Source organism: Bemisia tabaci, chromosome 2, assembly GCF_918797505.1.
Source record: "Bemisia tabaci chromosome 2, PGI_BMITA_v3".
Lineage (NCBI taxonomy): Eukaryota > Metazoa > Arthropoda > Insecta > Hemiptera > Aleyrodidae > Bemisia > Bemisia tabaci.
Genome location: NC_092794.1, coordinates 61,710,974 through 61,735,296, shown reverse-complemented (window position 1 = coordinate 61,735,296; position 24,323 = coordinate 61,710,974). Strand labels below are relative to the sequence as shown.

Sequence of the window (24,323 nt, the reverse complement as noted above, 5' to 3'; positions counted from 1 at the left end):
CAACCTTCCGCCCTCACCCCCCCTTTTTAGAGAACAATTTAATATTTAAATTTAAATATTTTCTAGCTTTTTTACTACCATTCCAAATTCTAACTCCTAGTAGGTACATAATTCCTTACGAGTTCTAAACTGATACTTATAATTTCCTGAAAAATTGGTCCAATAATTTTTTTAAAACTTCAAGCCATCATGCCCATATTGCTAAAAAATTAAAGTGGGCATACGGACTGGAAATTTTTACAAGATTCACCATTCATAGCCAGATTCCATCCATTACCTTTTGATAGGATAATGGTAAAGGTGGGTCGGTATTGGGAAAAAGGAGGGGCCGCTCCACTCTCATAGGACCCTCAAAACTTGAAATACGGTAAAAGTAGCATTATTGAATCATAAATCCCCAATTTCTACAAATAATAACGACCGTTCATTAGTTCTCATTAAGGAGGGAGGGGGGGGGGGATAGGGTTCCGGACTTCAGAATCAGTCTACTTTCAAGCACTCTTAGAATGCGAAAGAGGATCATCAATTTTCCATCTTGAATTAAAATCTCAACAATCAAGGTGGCATATCCTCTGTTTCACTGTAAAATTGCATCAATCATGAATCAAATAATTCGGCAAGGATTCGAATTGTCTCTGGATTCGAAATTTCGCGCGAAGACGGCATTTTGTTTTGGCGGGCATCTTTGTTGCCCATTCTTTCGCGGTGATTGGTGAGCGCCGACGCATTTTGATGAGTTTACGGTGTTAGTTAGCATCGATTACTCCGGGGTTCAGTGTACCGCCCGTGCATTTATTTTAATTTCCTTTAAATTATATCTTATCATTTAAATATTTAAGCTTTTCACGTTACTTTTTAAGTGTTATTGTTCCTTCCCTCAAGATAATAATGTTTAGTTTCATGTGAGTATCGTGTCATCTTCCGAAAATTTCATTGTTTATCCCGGTGACTTCTCTTGACAATCCAAGTCGGTCTCCATGTTTCCTCTGTGTACATATTATATCTGATAAAGTGCTCCGATCTCTGAAAAAGCGACTGTTTAAGTATATTTTGTTTTTTTAATTTTCTTCTTATTGCTACCGAGACAACAGCAATTATGAATCGTGTTTTTTTGCCTGATAAACCTTCAAAATCCTGAAAGTGAGGTTATAAACAATGCCCAATCTAAATTCTTTTGGATCTAAGTCCTGTGCGATTACTCATTTTTTATCCATTCAATATCTTCTCAGTCTTATCTGTTCAGCTACAGGCTGCATTCTTATTTCCGTTAATTGGTTTATCTGGCAAATATCAGAGACATTGCGTTTTGTCTCCTCCTTTGGAGCTTTGTCCGCCTCTGTCGCACCTAACAATCAATCATTGTAGCGTTTATGCACCTCTACTTACTGCATTCTATTCTTAAGGTTTAACCAATGTTAAGACGTCAGTAGCTTGTTCCAAATCAATCAGCAGTCTCATTTTTAATCACCTGTCACGGTAAATAGAAGTTGCTCACCCTTTGACGCCTAATATCAAACTACAAATGACTGTCATTTGTTTGAAATCGAAAACATTTGTGGCCAAAATTGGCTTGAATTTTATAAATTACAATAAACCCTCTAAGTACTCAATTCCAAGAGTTGAAGTTTGTGAATCAAATGCCACAGGAATCAGTGGCGTGGCGTGCTTTGTGATATATCGATTGTTATGCCACCTAAACCTATACTTAGAAAAGGTTCGATAAACAGGGTGTTTGCAGCGAACACCTTAATAATCGATTCCTTACCATAGGTTTAAATGGCATAACAATCAATAAATCGCAATTCACGCCACGCCACTGACAGGAATTTTTTGCAAAAAAATCGGCTATGAGGTTGTGCTTGTGCATTGAACTTTCTGCTGTCACGCTTTTAAAAATTCACCGTTCAACATCAGAAATGAATGTGATCTAAGTATATCCCTTATCAGCGAAGGTAAGAAGAGAAGCTATTTGCATATTTGATCTGAAAATCGTTTAGACTGCATTATCATTCTACCTTACACATTCTATCTAATTGAAGGATAGCAGCATCAGATTGTTGACATAGGACGGCTTTTCATTCGGCATTGGCTGGGAAGATGAGATAAAACCATGAGCCCTCATACTTGCTTTTGCACAAACCGTCTGCCAAAGAGAACACATCTGATTTGCAAACGGTTTCGTTTGCATTATCATTCTACTTTACACATTCTATCTAGTTGAACGATAGCAGCATCAGATTGTTAATGTAGGACGGCTTTCCATTGGGCATTGGCTGGGAAGATGAGACAAAACCATGAGCCCTCATACTCGCTTTTACACAAATCGTCTGTTCAAGAGAACCGAAATTCCTCAAAAGGACAATAGTGTGATGCAGATTTACTTGTCAAATTCCAAATCAGAAGCTCGTACGCACAGATTTGACACAAAGCAATTCCACATCTGTATTTGAAAACTTGTGTGAAAATGCTGAAAAATTAATTCTTTAGCGCCCCTTTGTTTTTTCGAAGGTGGCCAACTGTAAGTTTCATTTGTAAGTTCTCGTGCTCAGAAGGTTCTAAGTAACGTCATTTCAAATAATGGCAAAATTTATTAATTTTCAAATCCCTCCATCTCATGTATAGCGTTTTTTTTTTTGTCAGCCAACAAATCTCACTTCTTTTTTATTTTTCAGGTATTAAACAATGGAGGAAGTTGCTGATGAATTGAGAACAAAAGACCATCAAAATGAAGCCTCCGATAAGGTAAACGGTAGTGCCTCCCAGGAAGCTGATGGCTCCGCCAACAGCAATAATGATCTGCTAAGTGATAATATTTCTACACTAAAATCTAAGTTGTCTGATCTTCAAAATTCCGCAGATAATGTAGAATCTAATTGTTCCGAATTAGATTCCATAGTTGAAGGAAGCAGAGAAAATGACAACACCAGCTCTGAACCCATTTTAACCCCTGCAGTTTCAGATGAAGTTTCAAAAAAAGTTGCCCTTGAAGCTGAAGCCAAAACTGTCGAATCTGATGATATCACAGATGCCTTAGCTGAAATAGAGGCTTCAAAAAGTGAGAAAGAAGGTGTTAATATGGATTCAGATCATAATATGGAGGTTGAGACTGATGACAATGAAGTCAACACTTCCAAAGTATGCAATGACTCTCTTAATCCTGAGGTGCAAGACTCTAATTCGGTTGATATGGGCAGTCCTGTCTCAAACTCTTCAATGCAAGATGAAGAGAGCGAGGGTCCAAATGACGCAGAACTCAAGAATCTGGCTGAAGAAGACAGCAAGATTTCGAGTAATGAAATAGGTAGTGAAGATGTGGCGCCCTGTAATATAAAGAGTCCATCAACAAATTCTAATCTTAGTGGTGAAGAAAGTTTAGCAAAAAAGTCTGAAGGAACAATTATTTCAAACGCAGAAAATGTAGCAGATCATACGGAAAATTCTGAGTCAGCGGATAATTTAGAAAATGCAGATATTGTTGCCCCTGATAGTCCAGGTGAAAGCACTGACCGTGCAGACTTTGCAGATCCATTAAGTGCAGCTGTTGAAAATTCTGCTGAGAATGTAGAGACCGACCCTTCTTCAAAAGACGGTGAATCGGAAGATCTAGAAAGTATCGATGATGCAAACAGTAAGAGATGCTCTGAAGACAAAACAGATAAACCTGTGAGCCATGATGATGTTGACAACCAGGCGGACACGTTTGAGCAAGATGGGCATAGCAACGAACCAACAGAGTCGACTAGCTTTTTGAATATGGATCAAGACTCTGTTCCTGAGGATGGAGAGCCAGATGCAAGGAGTATGCAAGAGCACATTGAAGATCCATTTAGCAGTGGACCAGAGGAGTCTGCTCAAACCTTAAAAACAGCAGAAGAAGCTAAAAACTCTACTGAACAGCAAAAAGCAACTGAGGAAACCCTTGACGATAAGGAAATCAATAAAGAAGCATCAGAAACAGAAAAATCATCGGAGTTGGTCGAATCTTCCACAGTTGCTGAAGCTGCAGAAACGTCGTCTAGTATCTTGCAAGAGGTTGAAAAGCCTGTTGAAGCCCAGGAAGTGGAAGAGTCTTCTGAAGTCTCAGAAGTAGAGAAAGGATCTGAAAATGGTTCAGAAGAGAAAGAAGGGAGTGAAAAGCCTTTAGAAGAAAAAGGGACTACAGACTTAGCTGAAGAGGCTGCCGAGTCTAAAGAACTGAATGGAAAACAAGGAGATACAGCTGTTATTATTGATGATGGTTCAGAAACAGAGGAAGAGCTGGATGATACGGATAAATTTGGAAAAATCACCAAAATATATTCTGCAGCATCCAAAACAGCAACAACTGTAGGAGAGTCGAAAACGTTAACCTCAGAATCAAAAGCAATAGATAAAGACTCGTCTAAAGTTGGTGATAAATCAGAAGTGTCTGTTGCCGCTGGCAAAGTAGTACAAACTATTGGTAAATCTGTTGAAGCTGGAGCACTTGGATCAACAGAGCAGAGTGTAAAGAAGAAAACAGTTACTGGTAAGATACTTTTAAAATAGTTCTTAGCTACTCTTATATACTTTCTATCGGTCATTTTCCCTCTCCTTTAGTTTAACTCCGAATTAATGTGCATAATTACCGAAATTTTCTTAAATTTTTGCTCATACTTTATTTTCATAGGAAAACCTTATCAAAATCTCAGCTTGAGTTTTTGTCTTATTTTTCCTGACAATGGACCTCTAGACATGATGTGAATCAAAGTACCTCGCAGAATGTTTTCTCTTCAAAATTTCATGAAAAGCAAATCACTCAGTGGAAAGTCTGGAAATCAATTCCCAAACAAGACTTGTGAATTTATAATCATTATTGGTTAAATGGCACAAATGCAAATGACGTAATTTGTATATCTAACCTCCATTTGATCCGTGTTGAAAATATATGTTAATATTTCGTTTAGGTTTTGATTTCCCAAGTGCCCGCTCAGAGAATTTTCCTTTGCATAAGATTTTAAAGAGAAAGCATACGACAATCTCCTCTAGTTCAGACCTTGTCTAGTGGTCCATTTCATGGCAGTCTTGTAATAAGAATTAAACAGTTTCTCCCTTGAACAAACCAATTTATTCAAGAAATTTTTTGTAAAGTTAGAAAATGATAACATTTTTTAGAGAAACAATAGAAAAATTTCACTTGCCCCATAGGACATATTTCTATCAAACGGAACTAAGCGCCCTAGGGGAGGAAAGGAGAGGAGGGCTTGGATTGGCGGGTGTTGCGGAACGCAATGCTTATTCTGTCTTATACTTGCAATGCTTTTCTATGGCGCTTAGTTTTGTTTGACGGAACGCGCTATCCGGGATTCTAAAATCCTCAAAAGGAACTCAATTTGGCGCTTAGTTCTGTTTAACAGAAATAGTCCAATACAAAAAGAGTACCTACCCAAGTTACACTGTGCTGGCTTCAGCGCAATGCTTTTAGCTCCATGTGGTAGAAATTGAATAGAAGACAAGTTGCTACACCTGGCAATTTTGAATGACTAGGGAGAAGAAAATTGAAGTGGAAAAAAAATGTTTACCGTGAACATTTCTTTTTGAGGCTCATTCATTCTCTATGTTTCTAAGTATAATCCCTTGTAATCATACAGGGGCTGATTTGGATAGGATCAATTCCGAAAAAGATGATAGCACTTCTCGTTTGTGGAAAGATAAGTAATTAAATGTTTCGATTGTTGCAGAATTGTCCATTGATGTTTCTCAAGAGGAAGATGAATTCAGTGGTCCTGAAAGTCCTTCGATCGTTGATGTGACTCCTGAAATCATGGAAATTGATGACTTCGGATCATCAGGAACCAGTGTCAAAAGTGAAACTACATCTACGAAAGAAGAGAAGAAAGGAGAACAGGTTTCCAAATCAACAGACAAAAGTAGTGGAATAAATCTGGCAGAACCAGAAGTGGTCATCGATATTGACGAAGAGCCGTCAAAACTGTCTGGGAAACTGCCAGGCAAAAGAGGACGTAAGAAAAGTTCACCAGCCGAGCCAGAAAATATTTGCATTGTTCCTGATTTACCTGAAATTCAAACTGTGAGAAGTCTAGCACCGGTCAAGCAAAAAGTGGGTAAGGGTATGAAAATTGCCCCGCCTCCGGAACTAGACACAACTCCCACTGGACGAACTCGAAGGAAAGCAGCTGAAACTGCCGGACTGAAGATGAAGAAGGTAAGAAAGCTGAGTTGCGTTTTATTCGTAGTCTCAAAATTTTATTTTTTTAAATTTTTTTTCTGTTCCAAAGCTATTTCTACTCTATTTTTTTTTTTTTTAATTTTTTTGATTATTCTGCTCGCTGTTTGAAAAAAGGTGGTCTGTACAACCCTTTTTCCTGAGAGCTGTAGAGGCATGGAATTTGCCCAATCTTCCTACTGGGCAAACTGGAAGAAAACTGTGTAAACTATAAGAAGATAAGAACATTAAGGAAAAGTCATATCTTTCTTCACAGAGACTGAATTTTTGAGAATCTTTATGTTGCAAAATTACTGAGGGCCTTGGTATGAGGCTGATCATAAATTACTAAAAATAAGAGTTTAAATTGGAGTGTGTTTGATAAGTAATCCATGTGTTCTGAAGAACGTAAAATACTTATCAAACTTAATATGTGTGTGAAGCAGCTCATTTACTGTTAGACTTCACACATTCTCTCAACTGTATGATTGCAGATAATGGCAGACACTCAAGACGATGTCGCCACTGATCCAGGCGAGCCAATGGTTAGTAGAGAAAATTTTGTAAGAAAATGTGCGGAATGCAAAAAACGATTAGTCATGAGCGAAGCCACATTGTTCTGGGAGACAATGGAATTCTGCGATGAAGCCTGCCTAGGTGAGTTACTGTTATACATTTAGGCTCGCTAAATATTGAATTTTTTATTCTGTAAGACGAATTGTTTATCTATTTATTGATTCATGTATTTAAGATCAAATTGAAAAGTCCCATTTTTTAACAGTCATAAGATTGAGTGATCATAAGTTGACTAAAACGTCTTAAACGGAGATACATGGTCTCGCACTTTGGCCATCGACGTGGTCAGTATAGTGACCAACTAATACAAGTTGACTGATCCGTGGTCTAAGTTTTGTATCTTTTCTGTTGTTTAAGACTTTCCATTTTTATTTATACTATTTCCTCTTTTCTTATCTCACATCGCTTTTTCATTTGAGAGTTTGTAATAAAGTCAGATATTTCATTAATTATTTGGTTTTTCACTCAATACACTTTTACAGGTTCTTATCTTACCAAACTGGGAAAGTATTGTGCCAATTGTAAGGGTGACGTTCAACAAGCAAGTCTTGGCAAGTATTGCGTCAGATTCGGCACGGATATCAATCAGTTTTGTCGCAGTCAATGTTTGGAAGAATTTAAGAAAGGTTTGAAAGTTTGCAGTTATTGTCAAAAAGACATATCATCAGGACCTGAAGGATTTCTAGCACCTGTTGGTGACAAAGGCCAATTTAAGGTAAGCAGTATTTGTGGAAACTCTATACTTTTCTTGTTGTATTTAAACTTTGCATGGCTTTGCTTTGTTATACTCTGGTTTAGAGAAATTGAATCTGTGGTCATGTGTAAATTTGTTTCTGTATTATGGAGTTTAAGTAAATTTTCGTCATGTTTTTATCAAATTTTTAAGGGAAAAGTTTTTAAAACTCAGGAAATTAAGCCTATTAATAGCAGCACAAATGCTCCCATTTGTGGCAGTTGTTTTAGCAGTGATTACATTCCAAAGCAAAATGATTTTCTGCACCTGTAGAATTGTAAATTAGGTAATTACATCGTAGTTACTTTTCATTTTACAAGTAACGTTTTCAGCCCTATATGACATCATATTTCCTCTTTCTTTCAGGACTTCTGCACACAGCAATGCATGCATCTGTATGAAACTATAAGCAATAATCTTCCTGAACCAACTGAAAGGCAGAAATGTACCGTTTGTAATCATGATAATGTTGTAAAAGTCAAAGTGCGGTTGAACAACAAAGAGACCAAACTTTGCAGTGAAGTTTGTTTTGCAGCTTTTAAATTCGCCAATTCTGTTGAATGTGGTAAGTAATCCGTAAAATCATACACTTAAGTTTTCCATTTTGAAGGAAAGCTTGCTCTGCACAAGCTTTTTTACAAAGGTCGATTTGAAAGCATTTATATACTTTTGTCCCCACATTTTTAACGAAGGTCAAAAATCGATTGTGTTTTTGGTGTCTCTTTTTTTAAACTCAATCTTCAAAGCATCGATTTCTTCAGTTCTTTTTTCGTTTTTTACCTAAATACCTTTTTTGAAAAATAAACAACAAAAAAAAAACAACCTCTACAAGTACTCTCATTTTTTAAATTTTTGATCAGAAAATCAGTGAACTTTCGTTTTACATTGGATGCAAATGTTGGCACATCCCTTGTCCTTGCAAACTCTTCGCCAAAATTTGCAGCAGCTAAAAGCTGGCCAAGTAAGCCTTTTTTCCCCATAATTTCCTCGAGCCTCTCTTTTTCAAGAAAACTAATACGACAACTTTTATTTTGGTTGCTTTGAGACACCAGGTTGAACATATTATGCAAAAAAATAATCAAATTCATGTGTGACATATTATTTCTTAAGTTTACGATAATATACCTTATGTTCAAAATAATATTAATTTTTTGGCTTGTTTCAGAAAAATGTGACATGTGTCGTAAATACTATCACAATAGGAAGAGTCATGTGATCTTTTATGAAGATGAGCTTCACACGTTCTGCTCAAAAACGTGTATGAATGTCTACATTCTAGGGAAAAGGAGAATCATTTTGTGTAACACGTGCAAGGTAATTATCATATCAGTTTAACTGTTCTCCAGAGAGAGCAAAATTTTCTTAAACATATTCAATTATGATGGGAAAAGGTACTTTAATGTACCAAAAAAGAAAGAAACAAGTTAATTCGCTGCAAAAAATTTTTCAATATCATAAGAAAAAATTTGTTTAAAAGAAAAGGGAAAGAACCCGATGACTAGGATTGCAACTCCGTTGTGATTTCCAAATTTATCTCGCCACCAACCTGCCAAAGTATCACACCTGCAATTTGTGGTCAGGTACTTTAAGTCGCCAAACTTATCAAACTCCTCAAATTTCTTAGGGAAAAACGAATGAATTGTGAATCATCAAAAAACTTTGCCTCAAAATTTTTTTACGTTAAGATTAATCCTTGAAATTTTCATGAAAGTATGTATAAAAATGTTAAAGAAGAAATTAGAATGATATTGAAATGTCTGGCAATATAACGTTGGAACATAAATGACGCTTGTGATAACTTTGGCTGGAAGGTGACGATTTGCACCTTCAACATATTACTTTGTATTTTTCAGAATCTTTTGTTTTTTTCTCTGTTCTCACTCACCGAATCTGTTGTGTTTTAGGTGAAAAAGTACAACTTTGATATGATCAAGCGTGTGCTTAGCAACGGAACAGCTGTCTTTGCTTGTTCGCTGAATTGCTTAGCCAACTACCAGAAATCTAGCCCAACCTCTCGGTCTATTAATTGTGATCATTGTGGATTGTCAAGGCCTGTACAGTACAATCTGAATATGTCGGACGGCTCCTTACGTAGCTTTTGTACTTTAGTTTGTGTGATGAACTTCCAAGCTCAAAGTAAAGCTTCGCACCATAAAGTTTATCCCGTAGGTGGTCCCAAAAAAGTCTCGGCAAAGTAAGTACAGCTTGAATTCATCATTTTATCGCTTTCTGCGTATGTTTTTAAATGGAACTCATTGTATCTGAATCCTCATTCTTCAAAGATTCCAATTTTTTTTTATGTAAGTGACAAGAATCAATAATTTTAAAATTTCAATGTGTTGGTTGTTATGGTGCTGTATAGCATTTCATACTGTAAAGGTCATGACTTCATCATTTTTTAACTATTCAGCAAAATAAAATGATTTTCCAACAAATGAATCAGTAAAGAAAGTGTATTAGAATGTTGCAGCTCCTCAAAAATGCTGACTTTGATAATTATGGATGGTGAAACAGCAAAAACGCTTATCTCTATTGCAGTGTTTTGAAATCCCTGCTCTTATTTTACTTTTTGAAAGATAACCTAACCAACATCATGGCTTGAAATTTTAATGGAATATTCTTCTCGTGGTTGAGAAAAATCACATAAGTTTCCAAGTAATAATGTTAGGTAGTTTTGCATGCAGAAAACAGAGAGCTACAGGAAGTCAGCAGTGCCGCAAACAGAGATACGCATTTCTACCATCATTATATCTACGGAAGTGAATTGGAATCTATATTCTGCTCATCGACTGCAAAATCAAAATTGCTTTAGAAGCATCTCATAAAATTGAGAGGACAAAATACCAACAAGAAGTTTTCTGCTCATTACTTCCTAGTTTTGAAATGTATCACGTCATTAAACTTTTAATCTAATGGATAATAGAAAATTTGTATTAAGTACGATTGTTTGTTTATGCACTCAATTCAGTTAAAATTGAAATAACGAGAATTGTGCTGAATCATTGTTGCAGGAAATCAGTATCAACAGGTGTAGACAGCGTACCAGTAATTTCCACAGTAACTTCTCTGGCTCAAGCAAACGGTCCAAAAGCTAACAGTCATACCCCCAAGACAGGTGTGATACAACAGATCGTAATGCGACCGCCAATCCCCAAGCCTGTTTGTAATAAAATTATTCAGTGTAGGCCATCTCACAACACAAAAGGCGTTTCCTGTAAACCTTTCATGACAACGAAGTCCACACAGACTGAGGGTAAGTGCTGCTCATATTAATTGACGGAAAATAATAAATGCTAATTCAATTCTGAGGCATAAAAGAACCATGGAAAATTCTAGTAAGCCATTTACTTGTGGCTGGCCTTTTCAATTTTACACGCAGAAGAAGAGTTAGGTATTTAGTTTTGTAATGCTTCTTGCTTCTTTGGATGAAAAAGGAAAAAGGGGAAATAAGAAACATTTTACATGGACCACTTTAAGCAAAAAGGAACCCAGTGACATCAACCGTTCTCAAATTTTATCGTACAATACATTTTTTTTATGAGAGGAAGGTTGTGCAGATTCAGGGGATTTCCTCCTATCACAGAGGTAATCCCCTACCGTTTCCCAAAGAATCTATATTACAGTTCTCCTATAAGAAAATATATTGTCTGATGAAATTTTGCGATAGATAATAAGAGTTGGTCTCGATCTGCTTAATGCGGTCCTCATAGCTCAGGTAAAAATAGTTGATTTTTTTAAATTGTTGAAATTATGCCTCCAAAAGGATTTTTACCAAATATACTGTCCACTGAAGAATAGCAGAAGAAAAAAATTAATAAAAAATTAAACTTGCAAACCTAATAATTAAATAGTGCGTGTATTGCACACTGAAGTAAGGGTTGTCAACAAATTTCTCATATTTTGATGTGCAGTGCAATTGGCAATCGTTGATCTGATCACCAATTTTTACCAGATACTCTGCATCCTTGAAATGAGGACTCCGTCAACAACTGTTATCTAATTTTAACTCTAATGAGATAATGCCAACTTGCAGTTCAGCTTTCTAATTGTCAGTTTTATAGTGTTACTCTCTCATTTTTTAGCTTACTAAATATGTAATTTTTCTCCTCTGTTTTACAGAAGACAAACCGCAACAGGTTCTCCTGCCTATTCCTGTACCCATATACGTACCTCTCCCTTGCGCCATGTACAAATTACCGGTGCCTTTTGCAATGCCAATCCCTATACCAATCCCTGTTCCTATATTCATTCCTACAACCAGAAATTCAGCCAAAGGAATCATGAAGCAAATCAAGGTTAGTCACCTCTATCAAATGGGGCTCAAGCATGATTCAGGATTTCCCGTGCAAAGAGGTTTTCCTAGGGTCAATTTTAGAGAGAAATGTGTTTCTGAACCTAAAAAAGCTTTTTTGACCAGTAAAAAGAGAGTTAAAGTTGTAGTGATCAAAAGTGTAGAGATGAAAGTGTGTGAAAGTAGAATCGTATGCTCATCGGCCTGAAGCTATGAATCCAATATAATACAAGTAACGTCACAAGAGAGGATTTTATTTTGAAGAAACAGTCAAAGTATTCCCAAGCTAGACTAAACAATTTAAGTATATATGTTAAAAAGCGTTGTTCATGTCACACCAACAGTGCGTACCTTTTGAGAAACTTTCAGTTTTCTTTCCTTGTAAGTAGCGTTTTGATAGTTGCATGGGAAAAATACGTATCTCTATTGCAATGTTTAAAAATCTCCGATTATGTCTGATATCACTGTAGAGAAACTAAAAAAAACGCTTCCTTGCAATTTTGTGTGATTTTGCAGAACAAGTGAAGGAAATTCACAAAAAATTTCAATAAAAGCTGTAGTTTAGTTTTCCTTTAAAAAAATAATACCTGAGCGGAGACTTATAATCTCAAAATCTGAGGTACGCAGTTTCTGACTTCAGCCAACGATTTTAAATTTTCAAGGATCCCTGGAAAGAAGCTCTCGATACAAATTTTCTTTTGTGGTTTCCAAGTTGTCACTCGTGATTGATTGCAAAGCAATGTAACCTCTTGTAACCATCCTATTTATCTATTATAATTGTATACAAGACGCTGAATCCTATGATTTTAGCAGTCATGGATCAGAGTTTTTTTTATTGTAAGGAAGAGAACATTTACTTTTTTTATGTTTATAGAAAATTCAAAAGAAAATTCCGCAAGATCCTTTTGAAGCAGAGTTATTGATGATGGCAGAAATGGTCGCTGGGGAAAAGAAAGAAGATGTAACGAGCAGCTCAGACGAAGATGATGATGTGGGAGGTGACATTGGTGCAGGTATGAAATTTGCTTTTGATCATTCTATTCTCAGTTTCTATCTCAGTTGAGCACATCGCTCTTATTCCTAGTCTCTGAAGATTGGGTCCAAAAAGTATCAAGATAATGGTCGCAAAAATGCACATACACAATAAGCCACTGAGTGAATAAATGAATAGCTTTTATATCAAGTTATCTAAGGTTTAGTATTCTTCGAACCTTTATGGGTAGGCATATATATAAAGTCGCTCCTACAATGCACTCTTACAATCTGCGACACCCTAATGCCATATATGCCTATCCTCCCAGAGATAATCGGGCAACTGATATCACAACATCTCTTCGTCAATGCCCTGCTGCCAGCCCTTTACGCGACCTTTTAGGTACCTTCGTTAAATCATAAATCATGAAAGATCATTTAATAACTGCAATACTTTTTCTGGAAGTGCGGTTTATGAAAATACTCAAAATGCTCGTATGCTTTTAATTTGTTTTTAACTCTTTCTTCCCTCCTATTTTTCTTTCTCTGGAAAATGTTTGTGCTCTGAGAATTCAAAAAAAATACTTAAAATTATTGTAGAATAAGATATAGTGCTTCTAACAAATGCATAAGCAAATGAAAAAATTGTACCGATCATATGTTGGTGTAGCAATCATTGATGGTCGAAGTGCAAAATCCTGTACCTCCATTGTAATGTTTCAAAATATTAGCACCTATTTTATTTTTTCGACAAAAAACAAGCGAATTTTATAGCTTGAAATTTATAAAGAATACATGCTCCCAACAGTGAAGAAAAATCAAGTAAGTTTTTCAAAGAATTGTTTTGACCAGTTTTCGAAAAAAAATAATAAACAAATAAAGTAAGACAGGAAGTCTGCAATTTTGCATACAAAGATACGTTGTTTTGCATTTTGAATATGACAAACAATATAATTTATACTTGTGAAAGTGTCTTGACTATTTTTTTAAAAAAATAGGTTAAAAAAATTCACACACAATTTTTTACTGAAGTATTGAATTACACTTGTTTCAGATGTAAGCTTGCATAACGAATCTGAAGATGATGCAAGGGCACTCTCTTCAGCTGGCAATCAATCTCCTACCGTAAGCGTCAAATCAAGTATAAGCTGTAAAGCACCGCACCTAGACGATCTAGCAGATATAGAAGACACCCTCAAACCATCAACCATAGTACCCACCGAGCGGCCGCCAAGTGAGCAGAGTCGCGATATCGATCCGCCAAGCCCACCAATCATGAAAAAAGCCGCCAGAAAAAGAACTTCTACCTCTGGTTATGGGGCCGAAAGTATTGGTATGAAGCGGATTAGGCGATCGCAAGATGGCTTGGATTCTCCCGCTCCACCATCCCCACCACTAGAAATAATTCGGCCTGACGCCAACATGAACCTCAAAGTGAGTTTTAATAATTCAATACTGTTTTACTTATATCAAAGTTGGACCAATCTTACTTTTACCTGTGAAATTTATTTTTTTCTTCATTATTCAAATAGTCGGTAAGGGATTTGTTTCACACTCTTTTTTTTCTCATTCTCCTTATTTGGCCCCAAGGCACCATCGGGGTAAACCAGGTAATCTAAACCCTATTACATCAATAAATGAAGTTATGATTCAAGTATGTTCAATTTTCCTTGATTGGCCTATGATTCTTTAATATTTATTTATCAGATGCTGTAAAAATTCAACCATGATTTGAATCTTTTTGTCTTTTGATGGAGTATTGATCATGTTGATTTTCACTGTGAATCCTGTATGGACCGTAATAAGCAGAAAGGAATCAAGCCGCATCAGCTATTGCCAAATTTAAAAGGATAATTTAATTTTTTACATGAAAACGGTTGTGCCGATATTTTTGCAAATTTCAGTGCATTTTCTGCATAGTACAACGCAAGCTCCTTGAAATTTTCAAAGGAATCCGCACAAACGTTCTCTTGTTAAAAATTGAATTGCCCCGTTAAATTTGGCAATAGCTGATGTTTCTTGGTTCCTTTTTGCTAAGCGTGGTCCTCATTATTATATTCACCTTACTACCAAGTGACAGTCATCTAAATTCAGATCAAAAATTTTAACTATAAAATATTGATAATCTCGCTCAGGCAGCTTGTTTGTAAAATGGTAGGTAACCAACCTCGTGTGCTTAGTTTCTTGTACAATCGCTTTTGCAGCGCAGTTATTCCCGATGGAGCCTTAATGCTCCATGCAATTTGATATAGTCAGTTAGTATCCAGTCGTTTGAGTTAATCAATGAAACAGCCCCAATGATTTCAAAAGTTCAATACATGATCCACCAAACTCTAATCTCTTCTTACCATCTGGTTTTTTCAGTACACCTATGGTGTGAATGCCTGGCGACAGTGGATCATGATGAAAAACACAGAGCTAGAGAGATCGTGTGCTAAAACTGGGCGAAAACCGGTCCTGTTCAAGACAGATCTCCTTAAGTTGACACCCGATGAGCTGAGCTACACTCTCTGCCTTTTCTTGAAAGAAGTCAAGAAGCCCAACGGAACAGAGTACGCACCAGATACGCTTTTTTACTTCTGCCTTGGTATTCAGCACTATCTCTACGAGAATGGACGAGTTGATAATTTGTTCACGGATCCGTTTTATGAAGGGTTCACCGATCGACTGGATGAAATCGGAATTAAATTCTCATCAATGTATGATGGCACAAGTAAGTTCGCATTGGATTCATGTATTCTTTTTGCATTGTTCTGTTTCTGTTTTGTTCAGTTTGCTGCCATTTGGGTCATTGTACCTATTTGGATATAATTTCATAGTTTATACTATGACCTACTCAGACTATTTTGCATAACTCTGCCCAACTGGAGCTAACAAAGTTTTGCTCTGCTGCAGCCTGATCGTTGAAATTTATGTTCGCAGGACAAGAATCAAAAATCTATCTATTACACAGCGCAGACAGGGCTATATCTTGTATCATCTTGCCGACAAAGCCAATTGAAGTTTCAACAATCAGGCTGCTGTTTTGACTCTACCTTACTCTTGCATCTACTGTATACTACTTTGTATTTACTACATATAGCAGTGGCATGGCATGAATTGCGATGTATCGATTGTTATGCCATTTATACCTATTGTGAAGAATCAATTATTAAGGTGTTCGCTGCGAACATCCTGTTTATCGATCCTTTTCCATAGGTTTAAATGGCATAAGAATCGATATACCGCAATTCACGCCATGCCACTGACATATGGCCTTTGAAACTTTCAAAAGTTTTCATTCACCATCACATCAAAGTGGTGGAGAGGAGCCATCCTATTGCTTATTTATTCAGACTGCTTCCATTGAATCTCAGCGCTTTTGCTGTAGCATAATTTGTTATTTTTAGGAAGTATATAGTTGTCGAATGAAGTCATAGTTGTTATTGTTCGCAAAAAAATTACAATGCTTCCCCTGTAACTAACTACCGTTAGAATTTGTTTACTTTCTTTTCTCATATAATTATTTGACGTAATTCCAGGACAAATCGTTACGCGCATAGAAGAGGAACATCTTTGGGAAAGTAAACAGTTAGGTGCTCACTCGCCTCATGTGTTGCTTAACACTCTCATGTTCTTCAACACAAAACACTTCAATTTGGCGGTAAGTAATGTACAAGTCTTTTTGACTCTCAAAGAATTTAGGCTAGAATGCATATGTCCATGTATAATCATATAAGAAATAGTGGCAAGGCAGCCCCCTTCAGATTTAGTCTTTAAGTACATTTCCATCAACCTATCAGCCAGTGACTACAGCTTCATGTTAATATGACCCAATGCTAAAACAACTTCCAATAAACCTGCGTTTGCTTCCTGGTACAGAATTATTCATTTCTTCTCTCGCTACCACTCCCTATGTTTTCTCTATGGTAGCAACAGTTTCCTGTAAGTCAAAACTTTGTATTTTCATCCTTAGCAGGACTACTTTTGTATACGTGCCAAAGGGAGAAATAACCACCCTTTATGGGGCTCCAACCCAATGTGCTTGACCCCTATCTTGTTAAAAGGTCTAGTCTGGGGGATACTGTAACACGTAACTTGGAGATTTCGATTCTGGCCTCTCGATTCACTGTACAATCATCTGTGAATCTCCTTTTATTGTCATACTGCAACATGGTTCATTGATCGATCTATATTATAATTAATCCTATAAAATTTTGGGATTGTCCTTGAGTAATATAATGATTCCTTAGTTGAAACTTTGCAATGTTGCATCTGGATCAGTCCATTAGGTTCTTACTACTCCTGTCATGAAAGTTTTGTGGAGATTTGTTAAGCAAATATTATCATGAAAATATAAATCTCATTAACGCTGCAACTACAAATAAAAGGCAGCGATATGGCCTTTCGATGGCGCCGATTGCTTCATGGGATCAGGCTGCGCAGCGTTCAGGGGATGTATCCCCCTAGTGTATGCATGTATAAATGGTTCAGCTTGTATAATACCAACTTATTTATTTTCACAGACTGTTGATGAGCACAATCAACTATCTTTTGCACACATCATGAAACACTGGAAAAGATCTGGAGGTGCTGCAGTTCCAGCTACGAGCAAACATCAACCTGCAGCAAATCGAAATGTTTTATTAAGATTCTATCCGCCGCAATCCTCTTTGGGTAAGCACCTTTGAATGATGATCAATATTGCCTGTAGAAAGAAGTGTGAATTCTCCCACGGATTACCTGACAAATGGGTTAGGAGATTCAAAGGCTTGAATGTAATTTTCATTACAAGGAAAATTAAAATTCAGTATCAGTTCTTTTTCATTCTGTTTTGATCAAAGTTGAGCTCGTCTATTAGCATCATACTAATTAAGAGGAACACAAGCATTGCGTTAGATGCTCTTAGGTTAAACAATTTTTTATACTACAGTATCACCATACAGAAATATACTGAAGTTTTTTGGCTAATAGCCATCATCAAGGTAGATTAAATAAAATATTACAACAATGAATAATAAACCAAGCACTGGGATTCCATGCCGCTAATGTGATATTGCAAGAAACATGAAATTATGAAGGAAGAGAAGGAAAAATTAGCTATGATAGAAGAGACCGATAAGAGATAACGTCATTTCTAAAAACACTATCATGAGATACGACTGGGCAGAGCTTGAAAAAAAAATAAGGAAACGGTGTCTCCAGAAAAACTACATTTCAAGAAACAGTACAACAAGATACAATTGCATATCAGCTATAGAGCATTTTAGTTGGTGAAATATTATATTTACCGACTTCATGATTAATTTACTGCCGACACCCTCAGGAAACCTGAACAAATATGTCTATCTCTTGTCGCCAAAATCTTGGTGCTCATTATTCGAGAGAATTATTTTGGATGCAAGTTATCCACAGACATCTAGAGTAGATGCACTAACACAGGTATAGATGAAAATAAAGAAAGTCGAAACCAAAAAACTCAAAACTCACAAAACTAATTTAAAATTGCCGACGCGTTTCGGAGCTCCTCGGCCCCTTCTTCAAGGCTAAATTCCGACTGCCGACTTGCAACTGATAATTTCCAACAGTTGGAATAAGGCCTTGAAGAAAGGGCCGGGAAGCTCCGAAATGTGTCGGCAATTTTAAATTTGTTTTGTGAGTGAGTTTCTTAGTTTCGACTTTCTATATTTTCATTAAGTATTTAGCTGAAAGTTTGTTACCTCAATTTCCCATTTGTTTCGTTTCATTAAGTTTTCGTTACTTTCGGTTTATTACAAATATAGATACCATATCATTTGTTAATCAGCAGCTTTCATACAAATTTATCAATATTGGAGAGAGGTGTTGTAATTTTTCTTTGCAATCATATCCTAAATTAACGATGGCTGATCTTTCACTTCATCTGATTTTATCTCAGTGCTATGCAATCTTTTCTAATGAAGTATCTCCACCCTAATTATTTAGATGGCAATTCTCGGAAGAAGAAAATGTATGAACAGAAAGAAAATGAGGAGAACCCATTGAGATGTCCAGTCAAATTATATGAATTTTACCTATCCAAATGGTGAGTCTATGTTCTTTTATTCCATCTTTATAAGTTACTTTTGATTGTGAAATCCATCAAAAACATTCAATTCAGGAATTAGCTTCTTTTTGCTTCATAGTTGATTTTTTTATCACTAAAAAAACCTCATGTTTATTCCTGATGCGTTTTAATCGGAACTATCTTCACAATTGCAACCCTCTGTTATTGTGAATTGCGCCTGTGTATTTTGTTGCCTCACTGGAGTTGTTGCAATCTTTTTTTAAAGCCCAGAAGGGAGTTTTCCTACACAGAATATTGGGTCAGAAAGAGTATCATGTGCTTCGGCAAATTCTTTAATTTACTTTTTGCCTCATAATATGCTCAGGAAATGCACACTGCCATATGTTTTTTTCTTCAAAAGATATGCATATGCTGCTGAAAGTTGTATATAGATGGAATATCTTATGGAATATGAAGTAAGAAGAAATATCTATGTTCTCTGTTCTTTCCTTGAGGAATGGATCGGATCAGTGACATAACATTTTTGCGGTGCATCCGACTATTCATTTGAATGTAAATTCTCATGAAAAAACCAGAAAGCAATTTTAAAAGTTTGAAAAAGCACTTTCGTTTGAAAAGCGTTTGAAAAGCAATCGGAATCGACCCTCCCACAAATCATCGGGCAGATTACACCGTCTGATCTCCCCCTCCACTCCCTCTCGCCAACCTTTTACTGGACGAGACTACCTCGCCTGCGTATATCATGATAGACTGCCAAAAATCTTACTTCGAATGGGTTCAGATTTGGCAACTTCAAAATCCATTTTCTCCGACAATTTCCGTTTAAAAAATCTGAAGAAATATCTGGGATCTCAACTCTCAGCACTTGATGAAAATGAATTTAAAAAAAAAAATAGAAGCCACTGACCTATAGTGTCACATTATAGCGGCCATTTTGGCTTCTGAGTGGAAGGATCAAACTAAGGTGGCTTATAAGAAGCAACCCTTACCAGTTTTAGTTAAGGTTTTCTATAATCTTATTTTTTAAATAGCTGTATCCGCAAAGTAATGAAACTTTTCTCATGTTACAGCCCAGAAAGTGTGAAGACAAGGAATGACGTTTTTTACCTGCTGCCAGAAAGGTCTTGTGTTCCTGATAGTCCTGTCTGGTATTCAACCATGGCTTTAGACAAAAAATCTCTTGTGAAAATGTTAAATCGGATAAAGATGGTGAAAGAAGTCAATATAGCTTTGTTGACAATGTAAATTGCTCACCGGGATGGCGACAAGAATATCGTAGGTATCACAGCAACTAATTAAGCAAAGTCATTAACCTTTGTGTTGTCTCTGTATCGTCAGATTTATTCATGATGATCTGCTTTTGTTTAAGTTGTTGTGATTGATCTATCAGTAAAAGCAACACCCCGAGAATCTGAACTGAAAGTTTGGTTTGAAGAAAGCATATTGATGATGAAGCTGCAGTTATGCGTTTCTTTTTTGTGGTGCCTCAAAATGTCCGTTCTCATTTTATTTTATCAAAACAGGACAAACTTACACCATTTCTTGAAACTTTTACAGAATATCCTTTAAACAAGAAGAAGAATTAGAAAAGTTTTCAAGAGATGATGTGGGGTATTATTCCGTTGGAAAATGAAAAAGGCTAGGAAATTTTCGCAAACCGAGGTACGCATCCCTGCAGTTTCCCTGTCGAGTTGTGTCTGATTTTATTAATTTTCCAAAGCCTGAGTAGTTTATGATTTTCGAGTAAGTGTCGAAGTTCCCAGCTTTTTTATATAAGGAAAATTTTATTATTTTTATGTTAAAGTCTCGAGGGAATTTCGAATAATAATTTAACTTCGTCAGAGTTGGGTTCTGTTTGTAGAAGATTTTGTATCTGGAAATGATTTTTTCCCTTGAGGAATCTCATCAGTTGCATGAAATGATTACAATTTTGAGATCTAAAAAAGTGCAACTAGTATTCTGAGTTACTTCAATCACAAATTTGTAACTTGCGTAGTTGTTTGACTAATGTTGTTGCTCTTTGGTAGTTGTGGAAATGAGAGTTACAGTTCTGATAAATTTTTTTTGTTTCTTTTCTGGAATGTTAATCAAACCTTCAATCCTCATTATTTCTGAGAATGTCTTTCAAAGATTTCTTTTACTAAGTTCAATGCCTCACTTAAAAGTAAGCATAATCCTTCTTGTAAATTTCAAAGTTAATGCCATATTTACAAATATACAATACAAAGGGCCCAATAAATTGTTGCTAAAGTATTTTCCTCTAATCATTATGACTTTTAGAAATTCTTTCAGACTGATTGTTGTATTTTGAGGTAAAGAAAGGGAAAAAGCAGCTAAGTATCATAGTACGATTTCCATTGAAAAAAGGTGTAAATAAGGAGGCGTAACATGCATGTAATAATATTTTGAAAATGTGCAATGTAAACTAAATTTTTTGATAGTAAATTTAGATAAGTTTAGATATTATTATTTATTTTTTGACCATCTACTCAGCAGTGGAAGTATTTTGAAATTTTTAACATTTTTAAGTCGCAGCAGACCCAAAGTCATGAAAATTAGATAAGGACTTCGAGTTCTCAACTATTGAAATTTACTCGTAACGAGGGATACATTTTTTTTCTTATCAAACTGAGAGCTGTTCTTAAAGTATGTAAGGCTCTAGGGAAGGGAAGTCAAACTGAGCGTTATGTAATAGCTGTAGGGGGTACGGTTATAGTTACACCATAAGGGGGAGAGGCATCACAGTTGGGGAGCAGTAATTCGAATTTTCAGCGTTATGTATTTCATGAATGGCCCTCTGGCAGAAACGAATTTGTCCTCTCTACCTGCATTCAACCGATATTCTCATCAATTTTGTTATAAGTGATTTTATAATCCTTTTTCTCTCTTTTTTTGTAGGAGAAAAGGGGCAGCGCTAAATATTTTGCTATGGGTCAACTTTTTAACTACATCTACTTTTTAAACATTTTATTATTATTTTACCTAGTTTCATGGAATTCCAGACTTTTTTGACCTTTTTATTTATTTTGGTCTATTTCATCGCTCAGAATCCCATCTCTAAAGTTATTATCTTATTAATCAAAGAAACTTTGTGGAACATAGTAGACATCTGTCACAACAAAGATGTGTTTTGTATTCAATCATTATGTACTTGCCACATTTACTGAAAATAAGCAATGGTTATATTTTGTTCTAAGTTGTCTTTGGTTGTGGTAGTGGGCTTAGTCTCGTGCGCAAAATTTGGGAACCCCTGAATTAACAATTGCTGTGCGATAACTGCAACATGCCTCTGAGAATGTTTTTGTTGCTTCTCTTGCAAATTTAATTATTTTGTAACAGACCTATTATACTATTTTTTCCTGTTGAGTAGAGGCAAGACTTAATCTTTTATTTAATACTTATTGGATTGTTTTCAAACTAAGTCGAGTGCGTGCGCACTATTAAGGAAGAGACGTACTTCGAAGACAAGTAAGCTGTGATGTGTAATGTATTATTTTTATCATAATTTAAGATGGTCTTTTTAAAAGTAGAACCTAATTTTTTTTTGCTGCTATTAAAGTTACACTCATTGGTTGGTGGAAGAATCCCAGATTTTTTTCAATTTTTCTTTTGTTTTAAGACAGGTATTTCAGGCTGAATATTTTAGTTTCATCATGTACATTTTTCTACTCCCCCTCCCTTCACCACCTGGTAGTTCTCAATTTTTTTTTGAAATTGTGATGGAATAATGAGCACCTTCAAAATAAAAAGGAAAAATGTTCACTCTGTCACTATTCTTACTGTTCATAAATTCAGAGAAAAATGGGTTAACCTTGATCCAGAAGGTCACACATAGAGCTTTTCTGGTTGTTTATGGCCAAAATGTTATTTTCTATCTGAACAGAGTAATTATCTGGATTCTTCGAAGGTTTGGTTTTTGTCCCGGCAACCTTTCTTTTTGCTATTAATCTATTCCTGCATTATCTATTGTTTAAAATTCTCCATTTGATATCTGTTAAGGGTCAATCGGGGACCATCCTTCATGGTTCATCGCAAAATGTTTTTGTCTTGCAAGTATGATACATTTGACAGCACAAATGTCTACCAAAGTTAGTAAAAATTAAACAATTAGGCGAGTACTATAGTACAAAAAACTCTCTACTCGATAGAAATCATCTTTTGTCATTAAATTTCAATCGCACTGAAAGAAATGATACAGTTTGCTGTACTAGACATATGATCATCACTAATAGCTCTGAAGTAACTGAACTTAGTCATGTTTATTACCCACAATTTTTAGCAAATTCTATCATTGATCTGTTTTTAGTTTCCTCACTTCTAAGTAGAGGATCATTGTTAGCTTTGTAAGGAGGCAATTTTTAGGTATGGAAACCTTTTTCAGTTTACTAAGAGTTTGTGGTGCTTCTTATTGATTCAAGCTTTTGAAGCTATTTTTATAAAGCCTCAAGTTGCAAGGGGTCCGTAGTAACAGTTGTTTGATATAACTGTGAGATATGAAATGAAATCTAATTATTGATGAATTGCCCACATTATCATTGTGGGTATCTAAAGTGATTTAACTTTGATCAAATCGCTTCTGTGGTGCACTAATTTTGTATAATAAACACAGTTTCTATTTTGTTAGTGCTGGTTTTGGAGGCATTCAAAATATTGTAATTAATGTATTTAAAAGTAATAAATAAGTAATATTCACTATTTGTCCCAGTTATGTATAATGTACCTTCAAGCCATAGGTCAATTGAAGATTAGGTTAATTTTTTTTTTTTTCATTTATTTATTAGAAATTAAATGCAGTGGAGACATACCTAGCAGTGCATAGTCTTGTAAATACCCACCTAAAGATAAATTATTCCGTTTGATTTGTCAGTAACGAGATGATTCAACAATTTAAATTAATTATCGCTAACTTACTTTTATCATATTTTTAGGCGTAAGTAAATTCTAATGCATCTGTATATTTGCAACAAGAAGCAACTCCTTACTTGTAATTAAGTATTCACACAACATCCTGTATCGGCTTTTCTCTATGTGCTTTTTTATAAGAGAAAACAATAAAGAAGTTTGTAAATTCCAACATGTGTATTCTTCCTATCGGTATGCAGACAGTACGTCTACAGAAAAAAGGGCTACAAAAAAAAGGGCTACCTTTTTTAGTGTACAGTCAAAACGCCTACATTAAAATGCCTACTTAAATTATGTCTACAGTCAAATATGTCTACGCTATTAAAATGTCTGCGGTTTGTTTGCCCACTTAGAAAATGTCAAAATATTTATGTTGGCCACTAAAAATATATAAAATATATTTATAAAATTAAAAATTAAATAAAATATTTATAAAATATACATGTTGATATTTATATGGTGAATTATTCGCGAAGTGTAACTCACAATTTTTACGCATCAGCTTCTGCAGCATCCACAGTCTCGTCCTGTCTTTGGGGATACACTTTCAAATGAGATTCTTATCAGACGACATAAATACGTACTTTGACGTTTTTGGAGTAGGCAATCAAACCGAAGACATGTTAATACCGCAGACATA

The 24,323-nt window shown here is 35.7% G+C and overlaps 1 protein-coding gene across 3 annotated transcripts; it reads left to right on the top strand.

Annotated features, from left to right (window-relative positions):
* Positions 1–746: 746 nt before the first annotated feature.
* Positions 747–23,855, top strand: LOC109039604 (zinc finger protein without children). 3 transcript variants are annotated; one of them, XM_019055164.2, is made up of 18 exons: positions 747–902; positions 2,673–4,507; positions 5,700–6,184; positions 6,679–6,841; positions 7,243–7,475; positions 7,860–8,058; positions 8,659–8,807; positions 9,398–9,687; positions 10,505–10,746; positions 11,613–11,788; positions 12,659–12,797; positions 13,811–14,190; positions 15,121–15,469; positions 16,278–16,399; positions 17,262–17,412; positions 18,700–18,799; positions 19,852–20,056; positions 21,680–23,855. In XM_019055164.2, exons 2-17 carry the CDS (start codon positions 2,683–2,685, stop codon positions 20,024–20,026), a joined length of 5,178 nt encoding a protein of 1,725 aa, XP_018910709.2. In that variant the 5' UTR covers positions 747–902; positions 2,673–2,682; the 3' UTR covers positions 20,027–20,056; positions 21,680–23,855. The 3 variants fall into 3 exon arrangements, with proteins under 3 accessions (XP_018910709.2, XP_072152097.1, XP_018910708.2); XM_072295996.1 differs by having other exon boundaries at positions 19,852–23,855; XM_019055163.2 differs by lacking the exon at positions 747–902 and adding an exon at positions 985–1,476 and having other exon boundaries at positions 19,852–23,855.
* The last annotated feature ends 468 nt before the right edge of the window (positions 23,856–24,323 follow it).